Below are 18,423 nucleotides of genomic sequence, written 5' to 3'. Positions count from 1 at the left end.
TACACTTCTCCCTCCATATTCGCGGGGGATATGGGCAGAACATAGTCGTGAATACCAAAAAAACGCAAATAACTTTTTGCCTGAAATTCATGTTTTTTCAGCAAAATAGACCTGGAAAAGATAATAAACTGTGAATAACCCGACCTGCGATTTGCTCCGTACAACGCCGGGAGCAGCGATTTCCTCCATGAACCCCCGGGAGCAGCGATTTCCAATGTGAAATGCCAGGTTCAGTGACGAAAATTAGGAGGCGGAGTCAGCAGCCGAAAAATCTTTGAATAAGCGAATCCGCAGATATGAAGGGAGAGGTGTATATCTTTTTTTGAGATGTGGCAACCAGAATTGTACACAGTATTCGTGTTGCAGCTGCACCATAGAGCGCTATAAGGGCATGGTAACACTTTCATCTTTGTTTTTCATTCCTTTCCTGATAATTCCTAACATTCTATTTGCTTTATTAGCCACTGCTGCACACTGAGCTGAGGATTTCATCATATCCTTAATGATGACATCTATATCCTTTTCCAGGGTGGTGACTCCTAATGTGGAACCCTGTTTCACATAGCTACTGTCAGTTAGGCATGGATAGGGAAGTATTCTATGACTCTGCACCTAAATCCTGGGAATACCCACGATGCACCTGTGTCTCATCTTTGATCACGCACCCTTTGCAGTTGCATACAACAGAAAGTCAGGTGCTCAATTTACAGACTATGGCTTTAGTCCAGTGTATCTCCAACTGGGTGCCAAGGCACACTAGTGTGCCTCCTGAGATTCCAAGTGTGCCGCGGTACACTGGGGAGGAGAAGCACCTGCCAGCTGACTTCCCTAAGCAATACAGCGCCAGAGCTGCCCGATTCGCTGAAGGCCTGCATGATTCCCCCTTCTCTCTAGCGTCACCTTTAAAGCTAATTGCAGCAGCCTGCAGAGGATCGTCAGTAGGGAAAATGATTTTATTTTCAATATAGTGATTTGAAATGTGTCAGTTTTGAGAATTTATATCTGCTGTGTATACTGTGTGTATATGAAAAATGAATGGGAAAAAAATTGCATTACAATTAGTAAAGGGGGTGGGATCTGGGACAGAGCTTGGGTGGGCCTATGGAGGTCTGTGGTTGGGGTACTCAGTTGATATTTGTTCGGCTTAGCTTGAAGTAGTTGAGAAACACTGCTGTAGGCAATCAGCTGGCGCTAGTGCCTCTCCTTCTCTCCGGCCTTCTTCCCTGCTGGCACCCCCTTCTGGCATACCCAGGGCCCATCTGGAGGGCCTCTGCACATGCGCAGATGTCGACGTGATGATGTCACGCATTCATAGCGCCGTCCACACATTTCTGGGTGCCTCAAGCCGTGGCCACTACCTTTAGTGTGCCCTGGCTCGAGAACGTTTGAGAGACGCTGCTTTAGTCAGTTACATACACAACTACCAATTAGTGCCGAATTCCAATTATTAGTATTTATCTACACTTTACTGCAATTATATTATGCATGTAACTGACCCTGTTGTATAACTGGGCATGCCTTTGTGTGCCCAACTGTAGGTGACATTTATTGAATGGGGGGGGTGTCAATGTACAATGTGGAATTTGTTGGTCAGCACCCCTTTGCCCCCCCATGCCCCATGCCCCATGTGCTCTTCTTTCCCCGCCCCCTTGTACAACTTTAAAATCTTTGCCAGCGTTATAGAGCCTATTTTACTCAGGTCCAATTACATAAAGTGGGAGGCATTAACTCCCCTCTCTGTTTGAAATGTGGCCGTGATCCCATACTTTTGTTCATTCCTGTTGGGACCGTTGGACTATACAGGCTTTTTGGCAGTCCATCGTCCATCATCTCCAGGGCTTACTTCGGGGTCCCATTTCGGGTACTGTAGAGACCTTGGTTTTAGATCTCCCTGGGGCTTTCCGTGGCCTCCCCAAGGGGGGGGTCCCCAATGGTGTTGTAAGGTATGTCTCCTTGCTCGTAAGTGCGTGTTGCAATCCTGGACTGTTTCTGAGCCTCCCTCTTTTTGGACTTGGAGAGCTTTGGTGCATAATTTGGCCGCCTGGGAAGCCCAAGAGGCGGTTGGTCGCCCTCGACGGCGGTGCACCTACTTGCTGCTTTGGGGTGCTTATCTGGATTCCTTATCTCCTCAAGGTCGTAGCCTCCTTTTGAATCCTCATGCTTAGCTTCCGAATGTTCCCTGCGCTTGCTCCCGGGGTCGGTCACCGCCTGTCCTTTTTTTTTTTTTTTTTTTGGGGGGGGTCCTCCTGACATAGCCCAAGGACCACAAGAGTATGGGCCTTTGGAATTTGGGAGACCTTTTGGTCGTCTTTTATTTATTCCTGGAGGGGGTCCCCCTTGGGGGAAGATGTACTGGGGGGGGGGGGGTGATGGTAGGGTGGGGGGGGGAGGTGGGATGCTGGATTTGCTTTTTTTCTTGCCTGTTTCTGACATTCTGTACTGTTGGATGTTATTTCCTTTGATCTTGTTGTATTCCTTGTTCTCTGTTCTTCTCCAGTTCACAATAAAACAGATTTGAACATAAAATCTTTGACAGCGTGAGCAACTTCTCTAGCCTACTGCTCGCACTGGCCTGGCCCCCTCTGAAATCATTTCCAGGTCACAGGGTCAGGAAGTGATGTCAGAGAGAAGGCCAGCACGAGCACTTGGCTGCAGAAGCTGCTCGTGCCGCTGAAGATTTTAAGAGTTACAGGGGTAGGAAGGGAGGGCGCAAGTGTGGTGTAGAAGGAGCGGGAGGTGGGGGGTGAGGTGCCACTACTTCGGGCGCCTCCTACCCTCACTATGTCATTGGTTTGCAGATTTGGGTTTAAAAAGAATTTAGGCAAGTTCCTGGAGGAAAAGTTTTATCCCAGGACAAGCAGGCATGATATTCTCACATGTGGGTGACGTCATCTACGGAGCCCCGATGCGGAAGCATTTTCAAGCAAACTTGATTGAAGATTTAAGTTTGCTCTGCTGCTCCACGCATGCGTGACTTCCTGCTCTGGAAATGGGCAATCTCCAACAACACCTTCCTTTGAGCGGTGTACATACAAGGAGAACAAAACTGCCTGGCGGACAGACTCAGCCGCCTCCTCCAGCCACACGAGTGGTCACTGCACTCTCAAACCCTACGACAGGTGTTCAAACAGTGGGGGACACCTCAAATAGATCTGTTTGCATCCCCCCACAATCACAAACTGCCTCTCTTCTGCTCCCGGATGTACTCCCCGGACCGGCTCGAGGCCGACGCCTTCCTCCTAGACTGGGAGGGAAGGTTCTTGTACGCGTTTCCGCCGTTTCCTCTGATCCTGCGGACGCTTGTCCACCTGAAATCAGTACAAGCCACCCTGATCCTGATTGCTCCTCGCTGGCCATGCCAGCCTTGGTTTTCCCTTCTACTTCAACTCAGTGTCAGATCCACTGCCTCTGCCTCTGTTTCCCTCTCTACTGTCACAAGGTCAGGGTTCGCTGTTACATCCCAATCTTCATTCTCTTCATCTGAATACTTGGTTTCTTTCCCCCTGACTGCTCTCCCCGTGTCTCAATCAGTCAAGGAGATATTGGAGGCCTCTAGAAAGACCTCGACGAGAACCTGCTACTCCCAAAGGTGGACCAGATTCTCAACCTGGTGCTCCGCCCACAGCCAGGACCCGGTGTTGGTCCCCTTCCCTCTGGTCCTTGACTATTTACTTCAATTATCTCATTCCGGCCTAAAGACCAACTCCATTCGAGTACACCTCAGTGCGATTGCGGCCTTTCATCAGCCCCTGGAAGGGAAAGCCCTCTCGCTCCATCCCTTAGTCTCTCGCTTCATGAAGGGTCTTCTGAATGTCCACCCTCCTCTCAAACCCCCTCCGGTGGTTTGGGACCTTAATGTGGTTCTGGCTCAACTAATGAAACCTCCACTTGAGCCCCTAGACAAATGCCATCCAAAATTCCTCACTTGGAAGGTAATTTTCCTGCTCGCGCTCACTTCCGCCCGACGGGTTAGTGAGTTACAAGCTCTGGTAGCGGACCCACCCTTCACGGTATTCCATCACGACAAGGTGGTACTCCGCACCCATCCAAAGTTCTTGCCTAAAGTAGTGTCTGATTTTCACCTCAATCAGTCCATTGTCTTGCCTGTATTTTTTCCCAAACCCCACTCTCACCCCTGAGAGGTGGCGCTCCATACTCTTGACTGTAAGAGAGCGTTGGCCTTCTACCTCCAACGCACTCAGTCACACCGGAAAGTCCCACAATTGTTTTAGTCCTTCGACCCAAACCGGTTAGGTCACCCAGTCTCCAAGTGCACCTTGTCCAACTGGTTGGCCGATTGCATCTCCTTCTGCTACGCTCAGGCTGGTCTCACACTGCATGGTCGAGTAACGGGACACAAGGTCCGAGCGATGGCAGCCTCCATAGCGTTCCTCAGGTCCACACCTATTGAGGAAATCTGCAAGGCCGCCACGTGGTCTTCGGTTCATACTTTCACCTCCCACTACTGTCTGGACTCACTGTCCAGGAGCGATGGCCGGTTCGGCCAATTGGTTTTGCGAAATCTATTTGCTTAAATTGCCAACTTCCCTCCTTCCCTTTTCAGTTAGCTTGGAGGTCACCCACATGTGAGAATATCATGCCTGCTTGTCCTGGGATAAAGCACAGTTACTTACCGTAACAGGTGTTATCCAGGGACAGCAGGCATATATTCTCACAACCCGCCCACCTCCCCGAGGTTGGCTTCTTGGCTAGTTAAGTGAACTGGAGACCACGAGGGGATGCACCCCCTAGTGGAGCAGGAAGGCACGCATGTGTGGAGCAGCAGAGCAAACTTAAATCTTCAATCAAGTTTGCTTGAAAATGCTTCCGCATCGGGGCTCCGTAGATGACGTCACCCACATGTGAGAATATATGCCTGCTGTCCCTGGATAACACCTGTTACGGTAAGTAACTGTGTGCTTTATCAGCTATGCCTGAGAACCAGGAGGAACTGGGTATGATTCCCATTAAAGCTCTTTGTGACTCTGGACAAGTAACTTATTATATAAGTTATATTTTTTCTCCTGAATATTTATTTCTTATTTTGTTACTAAATAAGTATCTACATATAATATATACACCACTTTATAACCACAGCAAGATAGATATTAAATCCCATCCCTTTTCCCTTTCCCATCTCGGGATGGAAAAGCCACCACATATCTCTGGGTAGGAACAGTAAGCAATAGATCTACTTCTTGAGACCCTGCTGGATACTTGCCATCTGAATTGGCCACTTTTGGAAGCAGGATACAGGGTTCAGCAGACTTGTGGTCTGAGTCATTGTGACTTATTTTATGTTCATATTGTCACATCTAATTGTTAAATATTAATAGAACTGAATAGGTTGCTTAACTCTTGGTAAACATCATCACATGGCAGTCAGCACCTCTCCAAAGACAGCAGATTTCTCTCTCCTTTCCAATGGTGTTTTCAGATTCCAGGGCTCATAGAAACACGGGCCTTCTTACAAAGCTGCTGTAAGCCAGTGTGTCCAACCTTTTTTCATATAAAGGGCCACAGTGTGAATATGAGAAAGCTCCGAGGACCACCAAAACATTTCAGTCTTACACATACTACTAATTTTGTAAACTGTGCTGACCTGCTTCTTCCGACTGGGCATTAAACATTAAAAATTAATATTGATTCTACAGCACTTTATTTATTTATCCAATTTTCTATACTGTTCTCCCAGGGGAGCTCAGAATGGTTACATCAATGGTTCCCAAACCTGTCCTGGGGGACCCCCCAGCCAGTCAGGTTTTCAAAATATCCCTAATGAATATGCATGAGAGAGATTTGCATACCTGTCACTTCCGTTAAATGCAAATCTCTCTCATGCATATTCATTAGGGATATCTTGAAAACCTGACTGGCTGGGGGGTCCCCAGGACAGGTTTGGGAACCAGTGGTTTACATGAATTTATTCAGGTACTCAAGCATTTTCCCCTGTCTGTCCTGGTGGGCTCACAATCTATCTAATGTACCTGGGGCAATGGGGGGATTAAGTGGCTTGCCCAGGGTCACAAGGAGCAGCGTGGGTTTGAATCCACAACCTCAGGGTGCTGAGGCTGTAGCTTTAACCACTGTGCCACACATTCCCCACTTCAAGAATATATTTTTAAAAACTCACTTTATTTTGGATTGTCAACAATAGAAAATTCCATAAATAAGACACCTGAGTAATATACTTAAGAGATTGTTTGCAGTTACTGTATTTGTATCTGGAGAAAGGTTATGCTTCTCATAGACTTGTGCACGAGTTTCCAGAAAAAAGACGGAAGAGGGTAAACATAGAATATGTTTTGAAGAAATTGTAAGAAATGGGCTGAAATGGCCACCTGTCAGGTCAGGAAGCAATAGGGTCCAATCAGTTCACATTAAGACAATATGAATAGCCTTACTGGGTCAGACCAATGATCCATCAAGCCCAGTAGCCCATTCTCACGGTGGCCAATCCAGGTCCCTAGTACCTAGCTAAAACCCAAGGTGTAGCAATATTGCATGCTACCAATACAGGGCAAGCAGTGGCTTCCCCATGTCTTCCTCAATTACAAACTATGGACTATTCCTCCAGGAACTTCTCCAAACCTTTCTTAAAACCAGCTACGCTATCCGCTCTTACCACATCCTCTGGCAACGCGTTCCAGAGCTTAACTATTCTCTGAGTGAAAAAAAATTTCCTCCAATTAGTTTTAAAAGTATTTCTCTGTAACTTCGAGTGTCCCCTAGTCTTTGTCATTTTTGACGGAGTGAAAAATTGATCCACATGTACCCGTTCTACTCCACTCAGGATTTTGTAGACTTCAATCGTATCTCCCTTCAGCCATCTCTTTTCCAAGCTGAAGTGCCCTAACCGTTTTAGTCTTTCCTCATACGAGAGGAGTTCCATTTGAAGAACCAGGTAGTGAAGTGATGTTTAAGCGTAGTGGTCGCACACTGAAAACATTTGAAAGTATGGGCAGGATCACTGTTTGTGTGTACTTTTATAGTTTTGTGTTGCATATTTTAGAACAGACGCTCTCCATGTGTTAAATCAGCCTTTATAAAATTATCTCCATAGCAAGGCCAGATATCAGAGTGTGGAATCCATAAGCAAGACTAGGCAGCAGTCCCAGAAAGGGGTTGGGGGGAGGGCGGGAAACCCAGATAATGGAGAGCTAGAAGAGGCTTTGGTATTTGCTGCATTCAAACTGTGCGACCTAGGCAATGCTCTTAAGTCCAGGCCTCCTCCAAAGTGTTACGTTTGGTGTTTCTGATTTAATCAGGGGTGTTCTTGCCAAATGTGTTGGGGTAGTTTTCAGCCATGCTCTGCCTCTTCCTGATCTTGTGTTGTACTAATGAATGCTTTTCAATATGTCTCTTTTCTTTTTCTAGTTTGTATCACAGCTGATGGTCTTCCTGATCAGTATTGTGGGAACCATATTCTGCGGTCATCTTGGGAAAGTGGAGTTGGATGCCGTCGCGCTGGCAGTTGCTGTGTGTACCTCTTCCCCTCCCCCCCCCACCTCTGCTTTCCTCACTTTACAAAGTGTGAAATGTTGGGACATAAGGAATCCTAGCCATGTAGGGTTGCTAACTGGCACCATGTTGCAGTCAGGAAAGGAGATTTTCTATTTGCTATGGTCAGCCACTCTCAGAGTTTATGTTTCCATTCTGGTTCTTTTCAGGGTAGACTGGCTGACTGTATCCTAAGTGTAACTTCTAGTGGCATCCTTAGTATATTTGACATTTTTAACACCCTGGTCATGCCAGCTCTTCCATCTTTCATCCCCTCCTCCTACAATTGGGCAGCTCCCCCCTCTTTCAACCCCCTTCCCCTACTTTAATCCAGCAACTTCTGCCTCTCTCAGATCAACCCCCCTCCTCCAATTGTCCAGCAACGTCCTCTCCCAAATCTCCCCCTGATCTACCTTTAAACATGGCTTTCTCCCCGTTAGAGGTGGCCAACGGCATTAGCGGTTCACACAATGCTGCTTGGCCCATTCCTGGAGCCTTCTCTTTGCCATGTCCAACCCCTGTGGAAACAGGAAATGACATCAGAGGGGACAGGATGTGGCAAAGGGAAAGCTCTGGAAATAGTGCAGGCAGAATTTTGTGAATTGCTAATGCTGCCGGCTACCTTTAGTGGGGAGAAAACCATGTTTACAGGTAGACCAGAGGAGAGGTTTCAGAAAGGGGGGAGTTGCCAGACCAAGGGGGGATTTGAGAGAGAGAGAGAGAGAGAGAGAGAGACAAGGAATGATGGGTTGGTTGCACCCCCTTACTGATTGCACTCAGGGTGTAGCACTCCCACAGCCCCAACCTTGGTGTGCCATTGGTAACTTCTCTACTAGTCAAATTTGATAGCCACAAATCAGTAATGAATAATTCTTAGAGCAAGTAATATAAACAGAAAGAACTCGGGTTGAGATAGGTCAAGGCTGGCTTTCATTATAAACAGAGAGGATACAGTGCAGAAATTAGAAGGGGTGTGGAAGAGTGGAAGAGCTGACAATCAGCTGATGCTGCCTCCTTAATGTTTTGTGCAGACCCACCAAATTTTCTGCATGTCATAATAGGAAAGGCTTGTTCATGCAGCAGAGAAGCAGAGCTCAGTGAACTGAAAGGATTTAAGAGATAGGAAGTTGAAGATCTGAGTTCAAACAGGCAGGAGCTCTTGGGAACCAGCAACTCCTAAGGATAATAATGAGTTAGCAGAAATTGAGCCCTGGAGCTGCTCCATCCTTTCAATACAATACAACACAATGCAATACAATGGACTTTTAGGCCCAGATTCTATATAGGACTTCCTATATTAAGTGTCGCCTATGGCCTGGATGCCCTGGGTAGGCTCGCTTTTGTTATCATAAGAACATAAGAATTGCTGCTGCTGGGTCAGACCAGTGGTCCATCATGCCCAGCAGTCCGCTCAAGCGGCGGCCCCTAGGTCAAAGACCAGTGCCCTAACTGAGACTAGTACTACCTGCGTTCATTCCAGTTCAACAGGAACTTGTCTAACTTTGTCTTGAATCCCTGGAAGGTGTTTTCCTCTATAACAGCCTCAGGAAGAGCATTCCAGTTTTCCACCACTCTCTGGGTGAAGAACTTCCTGACATTTGTACGGAATCTATCCCCTTTTAACTTTAGAGAATGCCCTCTTGTACTCTCTACCTTGGAGAGAGTGAACAACTTGTCTTTATCTACTAAGTCAGGGGTGCCCAAATGGTAGATTGCGATCCACCAGTAGATCGCAAAGGCAACACAATCTTTTTCTCCCTGCGGCTTCCAAAAGCCAGGCCTGGCATGTACAAGCGCCAGACTCACAAAACTTCACCTCCGATGTCAATTCCGACATCAGAGAGGAAGTTCTGGGCCAGCCAATCGCCTGGCTGGCCTGGAACTTCCTCCCCGACGTTAGAATTGACGCTGCAGATGGAAGTTTTGTGACTCCGGCGCTTGTATGCGCCAGGCCTGGCTCGGAGAAGCAGCAGGTGGCTTGGGGGTGGGGGTAGGGAAAGAATTGGGAAGTGGAGAAATCGGCCCGATGGCTTGGGGGGAGGCAGGGGGAGAGAGAAAGAAAGGCAGAAAGAAAGAGAGGGGGCAGGGGGGAGAGAGAAAGAAAGGCAGAAAGAAAGAAATATTGGCTTTACAGAAGAAGGAAATGCAACCAGAGACTCATGAAATCACCAGACAAAAAGGTAGGAAAAATGGTTTTATTTTCAATTTAGTAATCAAAATATGTCCATTTTGAGAATTTATATCTGCTATCTATATTTTGTACTATGGGCCCCTTTTACTAAACTGCAATAGCGGTTTTTAGTGCAGGGAGCCTATGAGCATCGAGAGCAGCGCAGGGCATTCAGTGCAGCTTCCTGTGCTAAAAACCACTATCGCTGTTTAGTAAAAAGGGAGGGGGTATATTTGTCTATTTTTATATAGTTGTTACTGAGGTGACATTGCATATTTTAAAGTCATCTGCCTTGACCTCTGATAAAAACCCCAAATACAAATGATAATTAACATTTTCTCTGCGTACAGTGTGCTTTGTGTTTTTTTAAAATTTTATTGTAGGTAGATCATTTTGACTTGGTCATTTTAAAAGTAGCTCGCAAGCCAAAAAAGTGTGGGCACCCCTGTACTAAGTTTATTCCCTTCATTATCATGAATGTTTCGATCATGTCCTCCTCTCAGTCTCCTCTTTTCAAGGGAGAAGAGGCCCAGTTTCTCTAATCTCTCACTGTACGACAACTCCTCCAGCCCCTTAACCATTTTAGTCACTCTTCTCTGGACTCTTTCGAGTAGTACTGTGTCCTTCTTCATGTACGGCGACCAGAGCTGGATGCAGTATTCCAGGTGAGGGCGTACCATGGCCTGGTACAGCGGCATGATAACCTTCTCTGATCTGTTTGTGATCCCCTTAATAGGTTCAGAACAAATGCAAGGAAGTTTTTCTTCACCCAAAGGGTCGTGGACACTTGGAATGCGCTACCGGAGGAAGTGATCAGGCAGAGTACGGTACAGGGTTTCAAACAGGGATTGGACGGATTCCTGAGGGATAGGGGGATCGTGGGATACTGAGAGAGGTGCTGGGATGTAACACAGGTATAGAAAGCAAACCAAGTAATAAGCATAGAAATCCAACCAGGTCGTGCATGTGCAAGACCGGAGGGTTGGGACTTCGATGGGAAGATAAAACTCAATGGGAAGCCAAGGTGGCAAGGGGGCCCCTTCTGGTGTCTCAGACAGGCCGTGACCTGTTCGGGCCGCCGCGGGAGCGGACTGCTGGGCAAGATGGACCTGTGGTCTGACCCAGCGGAGGCACTGCTTATGTTCTTATGTTCTTATGTATTCTGTTCACCCTTTTCGCCCCACCACACATTGCACGGACGGCTTCATCGACTTGTCGACCAGTACTCCCAAGTCTCTTTCCTGGGGGCTCTCTCCAAGTACAGCACCGGACATCCTATAGTCGTGTATAAGATTTTTGTTACCGACATGCGTCACCTTACACTTTTCCATGTTAAAACACATTTGCGGCCTATTTTTCGAGCGTGTTTATGTCACGTTGCAGGTCTTCGCAATCCTCCTGCACCTTCACTACTCTGAATAACTTCGTATTGTCTGCAAATTTAATCACCTCACTCGTCTTACCAATTTCCAGGTCGTTTATAAATATGTTGAAGAGCACAGGTCCAAGCACCGAACCCTGCGGCACTCTACTCGTGACGTTTTTTCAGTCCAAGTATTGTCCATTCACCCCCACTCTCTGTTTCCTACCCGCCAGCCAGTTTTTAATCCACGTGAGTATTTCACCCTCAATTCCATGGATTGCAATTTTTCGAAGTAGTCGTTCACGCGGAACCTTGTCAAACGCCTTCTGAAAATCCAAATATACAGTGTCAACCGGGTTACCCTTGTCTATCTGCCTGTTTACTCCCTCGAAGAAGTGCAGCAAGTTCGTCAGGCAAAATCTTCCTTTGCTGAAGCCATAATGGCTGGTCCTCATCAGATCGTACCTGGATGAGAGACCACTGGGGAATACCAGGTGCTGTAGGCTGCAAGGCCTCATGTTGGGCAGCAGCAACATAGTGGAGCTACACACTTCATGGGAGAAGGCAATGGCAAACCACTCCTATACACTGCCATGAAACATTCCTCACTGTGCAAACAGCCATGGGCCAGTGGTCAACTCAGTCATACACACACACACACATTAGATGCCCTATTTGCTGCTGTTCAGTAACACCTAAGTTCGGTATCTGTACCTAATTTTTTTTTAATTGGCTTAAATCAGTTGACCGCACTGGTTTTCAGACAATTATATAAAAAACATTAATCAAATTAATAGTTCTGTGCTGAATTCTTAGGATGCCTAGCAACACCTAAGTGGAGGTGCCCTCCCATGCCTAAGGATGCCTATCTGGAAAAGTAGTCATGGTTAGGGGCGGAGAATAGGCAGTGGTTGAGTTAGGCATTGTTAAGTGTCTGACATAGGCGCTACCTGATCAAGCGAGGGAAACACTGGTCTAATGGAGTGGTGCCTATGTCTAGGATGCCTAGCAAGTCCTAAGTCCACTTAGGTTCCACTAGGCATGTTTCTATAAATGGCACCTAGGCGCTGTTTATAGAATCTGGCCCTTAGTCTACCACAGATTTCTGACGCCATATACTACCTCGAGGATGCTTCAATCGACTCAACATAATAAAATCCCAAAATTTAACAAGAATAAAATTAACTCCTATGAAAGAGCAAATCAAGAAACAATAATAATAATTTTTTTTTTTAATAAAAACATTTTAATCTCTTAAAACGAAGGAAGGAAAGTTATTTTTGAATATAAAGAGCTAACACATTCCAGTGCTTCACTGCTTGGAATAAAGAGGAACCAGTATAATATCTTTGATACTGAACAGCAGTTCTCGCTGGAAATTTTAAAAGCATGGCTTTCTACATCTGAGAGAATCTTTTAGAGAAAAGAGGGAGAAAGGTTCACATATGTAGCTGGGACCTAACCCATGGAGAGCTCTGAATACTATAGTACATATTTTAAAAAGGCAACATGCCTGCATTGGCAGCCAGCGAAGTTTAATTAAAAATAGGGTGACTCCTTCAGTTTGATAGGCATTAAAAATCAATTTTGCTGCTGTGTTGTAGAGGACTTGTAAACAAGTTAAGGATGCTTCAGTGCATGCTGCATAGAAAAGATTACAATAGTCCAAAACAGATAAAATCGTGGCTTGATTTAATATACCTTGAAAAGCTCTGTCAAAAAATACTTCCTAATTCATCTTAATAGTTTTAACTTAGAAAAGACTCCTTGAGGTACTCTTTTAATATGCTCTTTCACCGTTAAATGAGAATCTAAGATCACCCTTAAAACATGCGATGAAAACAAGATCTTAAAATCCACTTCTCTAATTTTTATTTCCAGTGCAATAGGGATGGTGTGCTGAGCCATAGGGTTGCGAGCATACTGCAGAAGTTGTCAATCACAGCTTTTCAGCTCCTCCTCCCCGATCTCTGCTGCCCCCTTCATTGTGAGATGATGGGATTGTCTGATGTTCGAGCTCATGACAACTGCAAAGAGCAAAAAAGTGGATCAGTTCTTCAGTTGACGATATAAGCCTGGTAGTGTAGGGCTAGACTCCCTGATTCAACCATGGCCAGTGGATGTACACTTCTCCCTCTGTATTCACGAGGGTTAGGGGCAGAGCCGGCCCGCAAATATTTAAAAAACCGCAAATAATATTCGGACCGGTTCTGCCCTTAACTCCCGCTTCCCCCGGCTATGTAAGGCCCCCCTTAAGCCTTACCTAGTGGTCTTCTGACGCTCTTGCCCCATGCAGATCGCTCACAGGAAATGGCTGCCTTGAGCTCCCGTCATTTCCTATGAGCGATCTGCACGGGGCAGGAGCATGGGAAACTCGCTCCTGCCCCGAAAACCCACTAGACCACCAGGTAAGGCTTAAGGGGGGGCTAACAGGGCTTAAAATAGCCCGAAAAATTTAAATGGTTTTTTGTTTTAAAATTGCGAATAACCAAATCTGTGGATGCTGAACCCGCGGATTCGGAAGGGAAAGTGCAGCAGATCATATAAGAGGTTTAGTTTGCAGAAGTTTAGAGGTGGTATTAAACAGCAATTTTGAGTTTAATGGTTTGCTTCCAATCAAATTCGAATAATAATAAGGTCTAAACTTGAAATATATAATCAGTATAAAAACAACACAACAATTAGCTGGCTTTTATAGCATTCTTCCAAGCCCCCCCCCCCTTATTTTTTTATTCCTTAGAACAGAGGTAGGGAACTCCGGTCCTCAAGAGCCGTATTCCAGTTGGGTTTTCAGGATTTCCTCAATGAATATGCATGAGATCTATGTGCATGCACTGCTTTCAATGCATATTCATTGGGGAAATCCTGAAAACCCGACTGGAATATGGCTCTCAAGGACCGGAGTTCCCTACCCCTGCCTTAGAAGGAGAAGGGGAGCCGTAACTGTAGAAACATACCAGGAGACCTCCAGTGCTCAGAATCAGAAGTATCAGTATCGAGCTGAGTGCGCCAAAAATTAGTTCCCCTAATCCTGTGCTCTTCTGACAATTTGTTTACCTCTTCCCATGTTATTCTCTGTGTTTACCTGTTCTCTGTGTGTTCCAGGTAATAAATATCACTGGCATATCTGTGGGAGCTGGTCTTGCATCAGCGTGTGACACACTTATATCACAGGTAAGACATGATGAGATTTCCACATTGACAACTTTGAAAAGAATTTTCCAGGAGTGGATGAAAGGCCTGGTGTAACGTTGGGTAAAGAAATGTGTAGAGAAGATCCATTCACTTGGGAGTCTGCAAAACTCCTTGTTCAGAGTTAAAAAAAACAAACCAACAACCCCTAAACATTACAGTAGAGCTGCTTCAGTAATAGTTAATGAATGAGGTGCTGATATAGAAGCATCCTGACATCCTGAGCCCCAGCTCCTTCTGGTTCTGACCTTGCTTTGTCCTCTCACACAGACGTATGGTGGCAAGAACCTGAAGCGCGTGGGGATCATTTTGCAGCGGGGGATCCTTATCCTGCTCCTCTTCTGCTTCCCCTGCTGGGCTTTCTTTATCAACACCGAAGCCATCCTTCTTCTCTTCAGACAGAACCCGAATGTGGCCAGGTCAGTGTACAAATTCAGTTCTGTAATTTCTCAGATATAGTTTACACAGCTGTTGGAGGGGGTAACTTGTGCCCAAGGGCCAAAGGCAGCCTGCCTTTGAATTTCATGTGTCCTGCGTGACCGTGTGACATATACACAGAAAACGTCATTAACCGGAGTTTTAGCAATTTTTTATATATATTTTTTTTCTCCCAAAATCTTTATTCATTTTAAAACTTTCAATAAGTGCGACAAAAATACAATCATATAAACTTTAACATCACTTACTAAACCATCAAAGACTAAATCACATCAATTAAACTCCCTCCCTTCTTTATATCCATCATTTATATACCATTAGAATAACCCCAGCCTGGACATTAGTAAACAAAAAAAGGGGAAAAATAAAATTATTAATTGTATTCAATCCGTACAATATTTCGTTAATGGCTCCCAAACATCAATAGCAATTTTTTAAAAAAATATTGTACTTTGCAAAACTTTTCAACCATTCTAGCAGTTTGTTTCTGCTGCTTTTTAGTTACATTTTTACTTATTTATCACAGAACGTATTTCCTATTTGACTATGGAGTTCTTTTCAATAATACATTTTCTTTTTTTTTAAGTTCAAAGCTTTATTGATTTTATAATATTAGAAATAGCAAAACATTACAAGTGTATGTGCTCCGAAAAGCAAAAAAAATATACACTGGAAGAAACAATACAGCACTCAACTGGCATATCAAATCACTTGGTAAGAAAAGAATTATGCATTTTGGAGAAGGAAGAAGAAAAGTAAATCAGTAAATCGGGTGGCGCCCGATTCGGCATTTTCTATCCGGCAAGAATGCGGATTACCTTTCAGAATCAGACCAAGAACTTCACCGACCCCGAGCTCCATGCTGCCTTCATCGAGGAAAAGTCTCCGACCCTGATCGATGCAGTTTGAAATACTCCAGCTTTGCCTCATTACCAGCTTCCAAACTAATAGTACATTTTTTAATGTACATCATCCAGACCTGATTGTCAAATTGGGTGGTATAGAAAGTTTTAAATAAACCATATGGAGTTCTGTGTGTTTCCGGTTTCAGCATTATATAATGTTGCAGTCCACCAGGGATAGCATTGACATTCATGTGGCCCTCTGGCCTTGATTTTATAAAGCCCACCTAAAGTAAGGTGCTGATTCTATAAAACTTAGGCACCCATTATAGATTCACACTTAAGCACCAAATTTAAGTCAGAGTTTTCTTCACTTAAAGTTAAGTGCCAATATTGGAGCCTAATGGCACCTAACTCACAAAGAGGCACCTAACTTGAAAGCATGCCCATGATCAGCCCCCCTAACCATGCCCACTTTTAGTGTAGGCGCTTTGGGCTAGATGCCTACTTGTGGGATGACCCTAAAGAGGGGGACTTGGCATCCTCTACAGAGTGCATGCATACCTGGTGGTGGGAAGAGGATGAAAAGTGCCACAGTGGAGGTCTCCAGAAGTGGATACCCCCTGGGGTTTGCTGTTCATTATCACCCTGCACCAGGGTGCCAGTACTTTGGCAGCAGATGGGAAGGAATCCCTGGATGAAGGGAAGTTGCCCCCAAAAGAATGAATACGAGGGGAGAAGGTGTAGTTTTGTCAGAGTGATATTGTTCCTATGGATTTCATACCAGCTTGACAGTGCCACTGGAGGAAACTGTCTTTGGGGCTAAAATGGACTTAGTAGCTACTGAACCTAGTGTGATAGCTACAGAAGCCTCAAAGGCCAAAGCTATAAGGAGGGGAAAGAGACGAGCTCTGAGGAAAATGAAACCCTCCATTTCTGGGAAGAAGAAACGAGAGAAGACTAAAACTAGTTGGGGAAAGGACTCTGATGTAAACAATCATGGACTTAACCCCAAACCCCAGTCTATAGATCCAGGTGATGAAGTGTCCAAAGGTCAAGTGTGCCTGACGCCAAAGAGGGCGTTCATCCAGGGCTCTCCAATGGTGGAGGGAATTCAGAAAGTGACCGCCAGTAGCTGAAGAGCTGTGTTGTGTGCATGGGGCCATGGTAGTATAATCTGTGAGGTATTCGGCTAATGTTTAGTTTCTGTGTAGTGATCTATAGCACTTTAATTGTTTTTCCAGACATTCTAGGGTGCTGCCTTTTTATAGACATAGGAATGTTGCTATTTGAGTCCTGGACGTTAGTTCTGTTTTATTATAACAGGTTTTTCTATATAGGTCTAGAATTTTTTGTTTGTTTGTTTTCTTGTACAGAATTTGGTTCCCGGAGCTCTACTTCTGTTATGTAAAGCTTGTGAAAGAATTATCGAACATACAAACACGTGGCATTTTTTTCCCCCCCTAAGATGGCATCCCTAGTGCAGGCAGTTAGTTCTAGAGGGGTAGAGCGGGGGTAGTAAACGTGTGGCAAGGAATATGGGGTGGGAGCGTGTAGCAGGACCAGGGAGGGTCATGGAACAGAGCAGATGAGGAGTTTTCTTCGTCAGATTGTTGGCAAACCTGTTCTTTACCCTTTTTCTTCTCTTCCTTGGTCTCTGGTGTTAGAGGACCCAGTTCCTTACTGGGCCCTTGTACAGGAATCCACTCCTGCTCCGACTCCTTTGGGACTTCCTTGGTGGAAGGAAGATAACATTCCAGCTAACTGAATACTTGGATGCAAATAACTTACTGCACCCAGGAGAGGGGGAGACATTCCATTTACTCTCACTCTTCCCTTGTCCCGCTTCCATCCTACACTTCTCACTCATTTGGTAGCCTCCTCCTCAGTTCTCGTGTAAGAGTATTAGGCATCCCAAAATCTTCAATCTTGCATTCCTCTTACTTGACTTTCAGGACCCTAGCACACTCCCCTGCCCTCCTGCTGAGATTTTGTTAATTAAACTCAACCAACATACCCCATTTAGCACAGTTGCATCCCAGAGGGAGGAGTGCTATACTTAGGCCTAGATTCACTAACCTGGCTGAGTCAGTCCGCTCCGTATCCGATCTGACACAGGTCGACTGATTCACAACAGGCCTATATTCAAATAGGGGCGATCGGAGGAATGCCTCCCTCCCCCTCCACTGACCTCATGGATCGCTCTCCAGCAATCAAGATGCATGCATGCGCATCTACTTTGCCTGTAGATGGTCTGCGCATGTGTTTGATGTCCTTGTTTTTAAACCTTTTTTTTAACTTTTTACTTGCAAGCCCATGGTTTTAACCTGTGGGTTTAAAACGAGTTAAAACCACGGGCTCGAGTCAGGGCAGGAGAATCGGAGCAGAGATCGGGGCAGGAGAATTGGGGCAGACAACAGGGCTGGAAGATCGGGGCAGGAGATTTGGAGCAGAGAGCAGGGCTGGAAGATCAGGGCAGGAGATTCGGAGCAGAGATTGGGGCAGGAGAGGCAGGGCAGAGCTGGGGCAGAGAGCAGGACTGGAAGATTGGGGCAGGAGAGTTGGGGAAGAGAGCAGTGCAGCAATGGAGCAGGAGAGTCAGTAGGGACATGTGCGACTGGTCCCCAGCAGTCGTTTCTTCTGTTGATCGGCCAGCCCAGTTGGTGTCCCAGATTTGTTTAGTGAATCGCGTCCCTGCCTACTTTGCATGCCATTTTCCCCCATTTGCATGCATGGATTGGAATCGGATCAGCACAGAGGTTAGTGAATTGGGTCGGAGGAAAATTGGGTCACAAACCGATTGGTACACGATCAGTTTGCTTAGTGAATCTAGACCTTAATGAGCTCTAATAACTGGTTTAGTGGGTAATACGGGAGGATCCTTGTTCCACAGAGTTTAATTGGGGGGTGCTATAGGG

The 18,423-nt window shown here is 45.6% G+C and overlaps 1 protein-coding gene across 1 annotated transcript in view; it reads left to right on the top strand.

The window, feature by feature from the left end:
• LOC117349271 (multidrug and toxin extrusion protein 1-like) overlaps positions 1–18,423 on the top strand; it is a 113,115-nt gene that overhangs the window by 44,472 nt on the left and 50,220 nt on the right. Inside the window, exons 2-4 of the mRNA XM_033922500.1 lie at positions 7,378–7,479; positions 14,139–14,207; positions 14,496–14,644. Of these exons, the coding sequence (XP_033778391.1) occupies positions 7,378–7,479; positions 14,139–14,207; positions 14,496–14,644 (320 nt within the window). The remainder of the gene's footprint in view (positions 1–7,377; positions 7,480–14,138; positions 14,208–14,495; positions 14,645–18,423) is intronic.

Source organism: Geotrypetes seraphini, chromosome 15 (genome assembly GCF_902459505.1).
Source record: "Geotrypetes seraphini chromosome 15, aGeoSer1.1, whole genome shotgun sequence".
Taxonomy (NCBI): Eukaryota; Metazoa; Chordata; class Amphibia; order Gymnophiona; family Dermophiidae; genus Geotrypetes; species Geotrypetes seraphini.
This window is presented reverse-complemented; position numbering and strand designations above follow the sequence as displayed.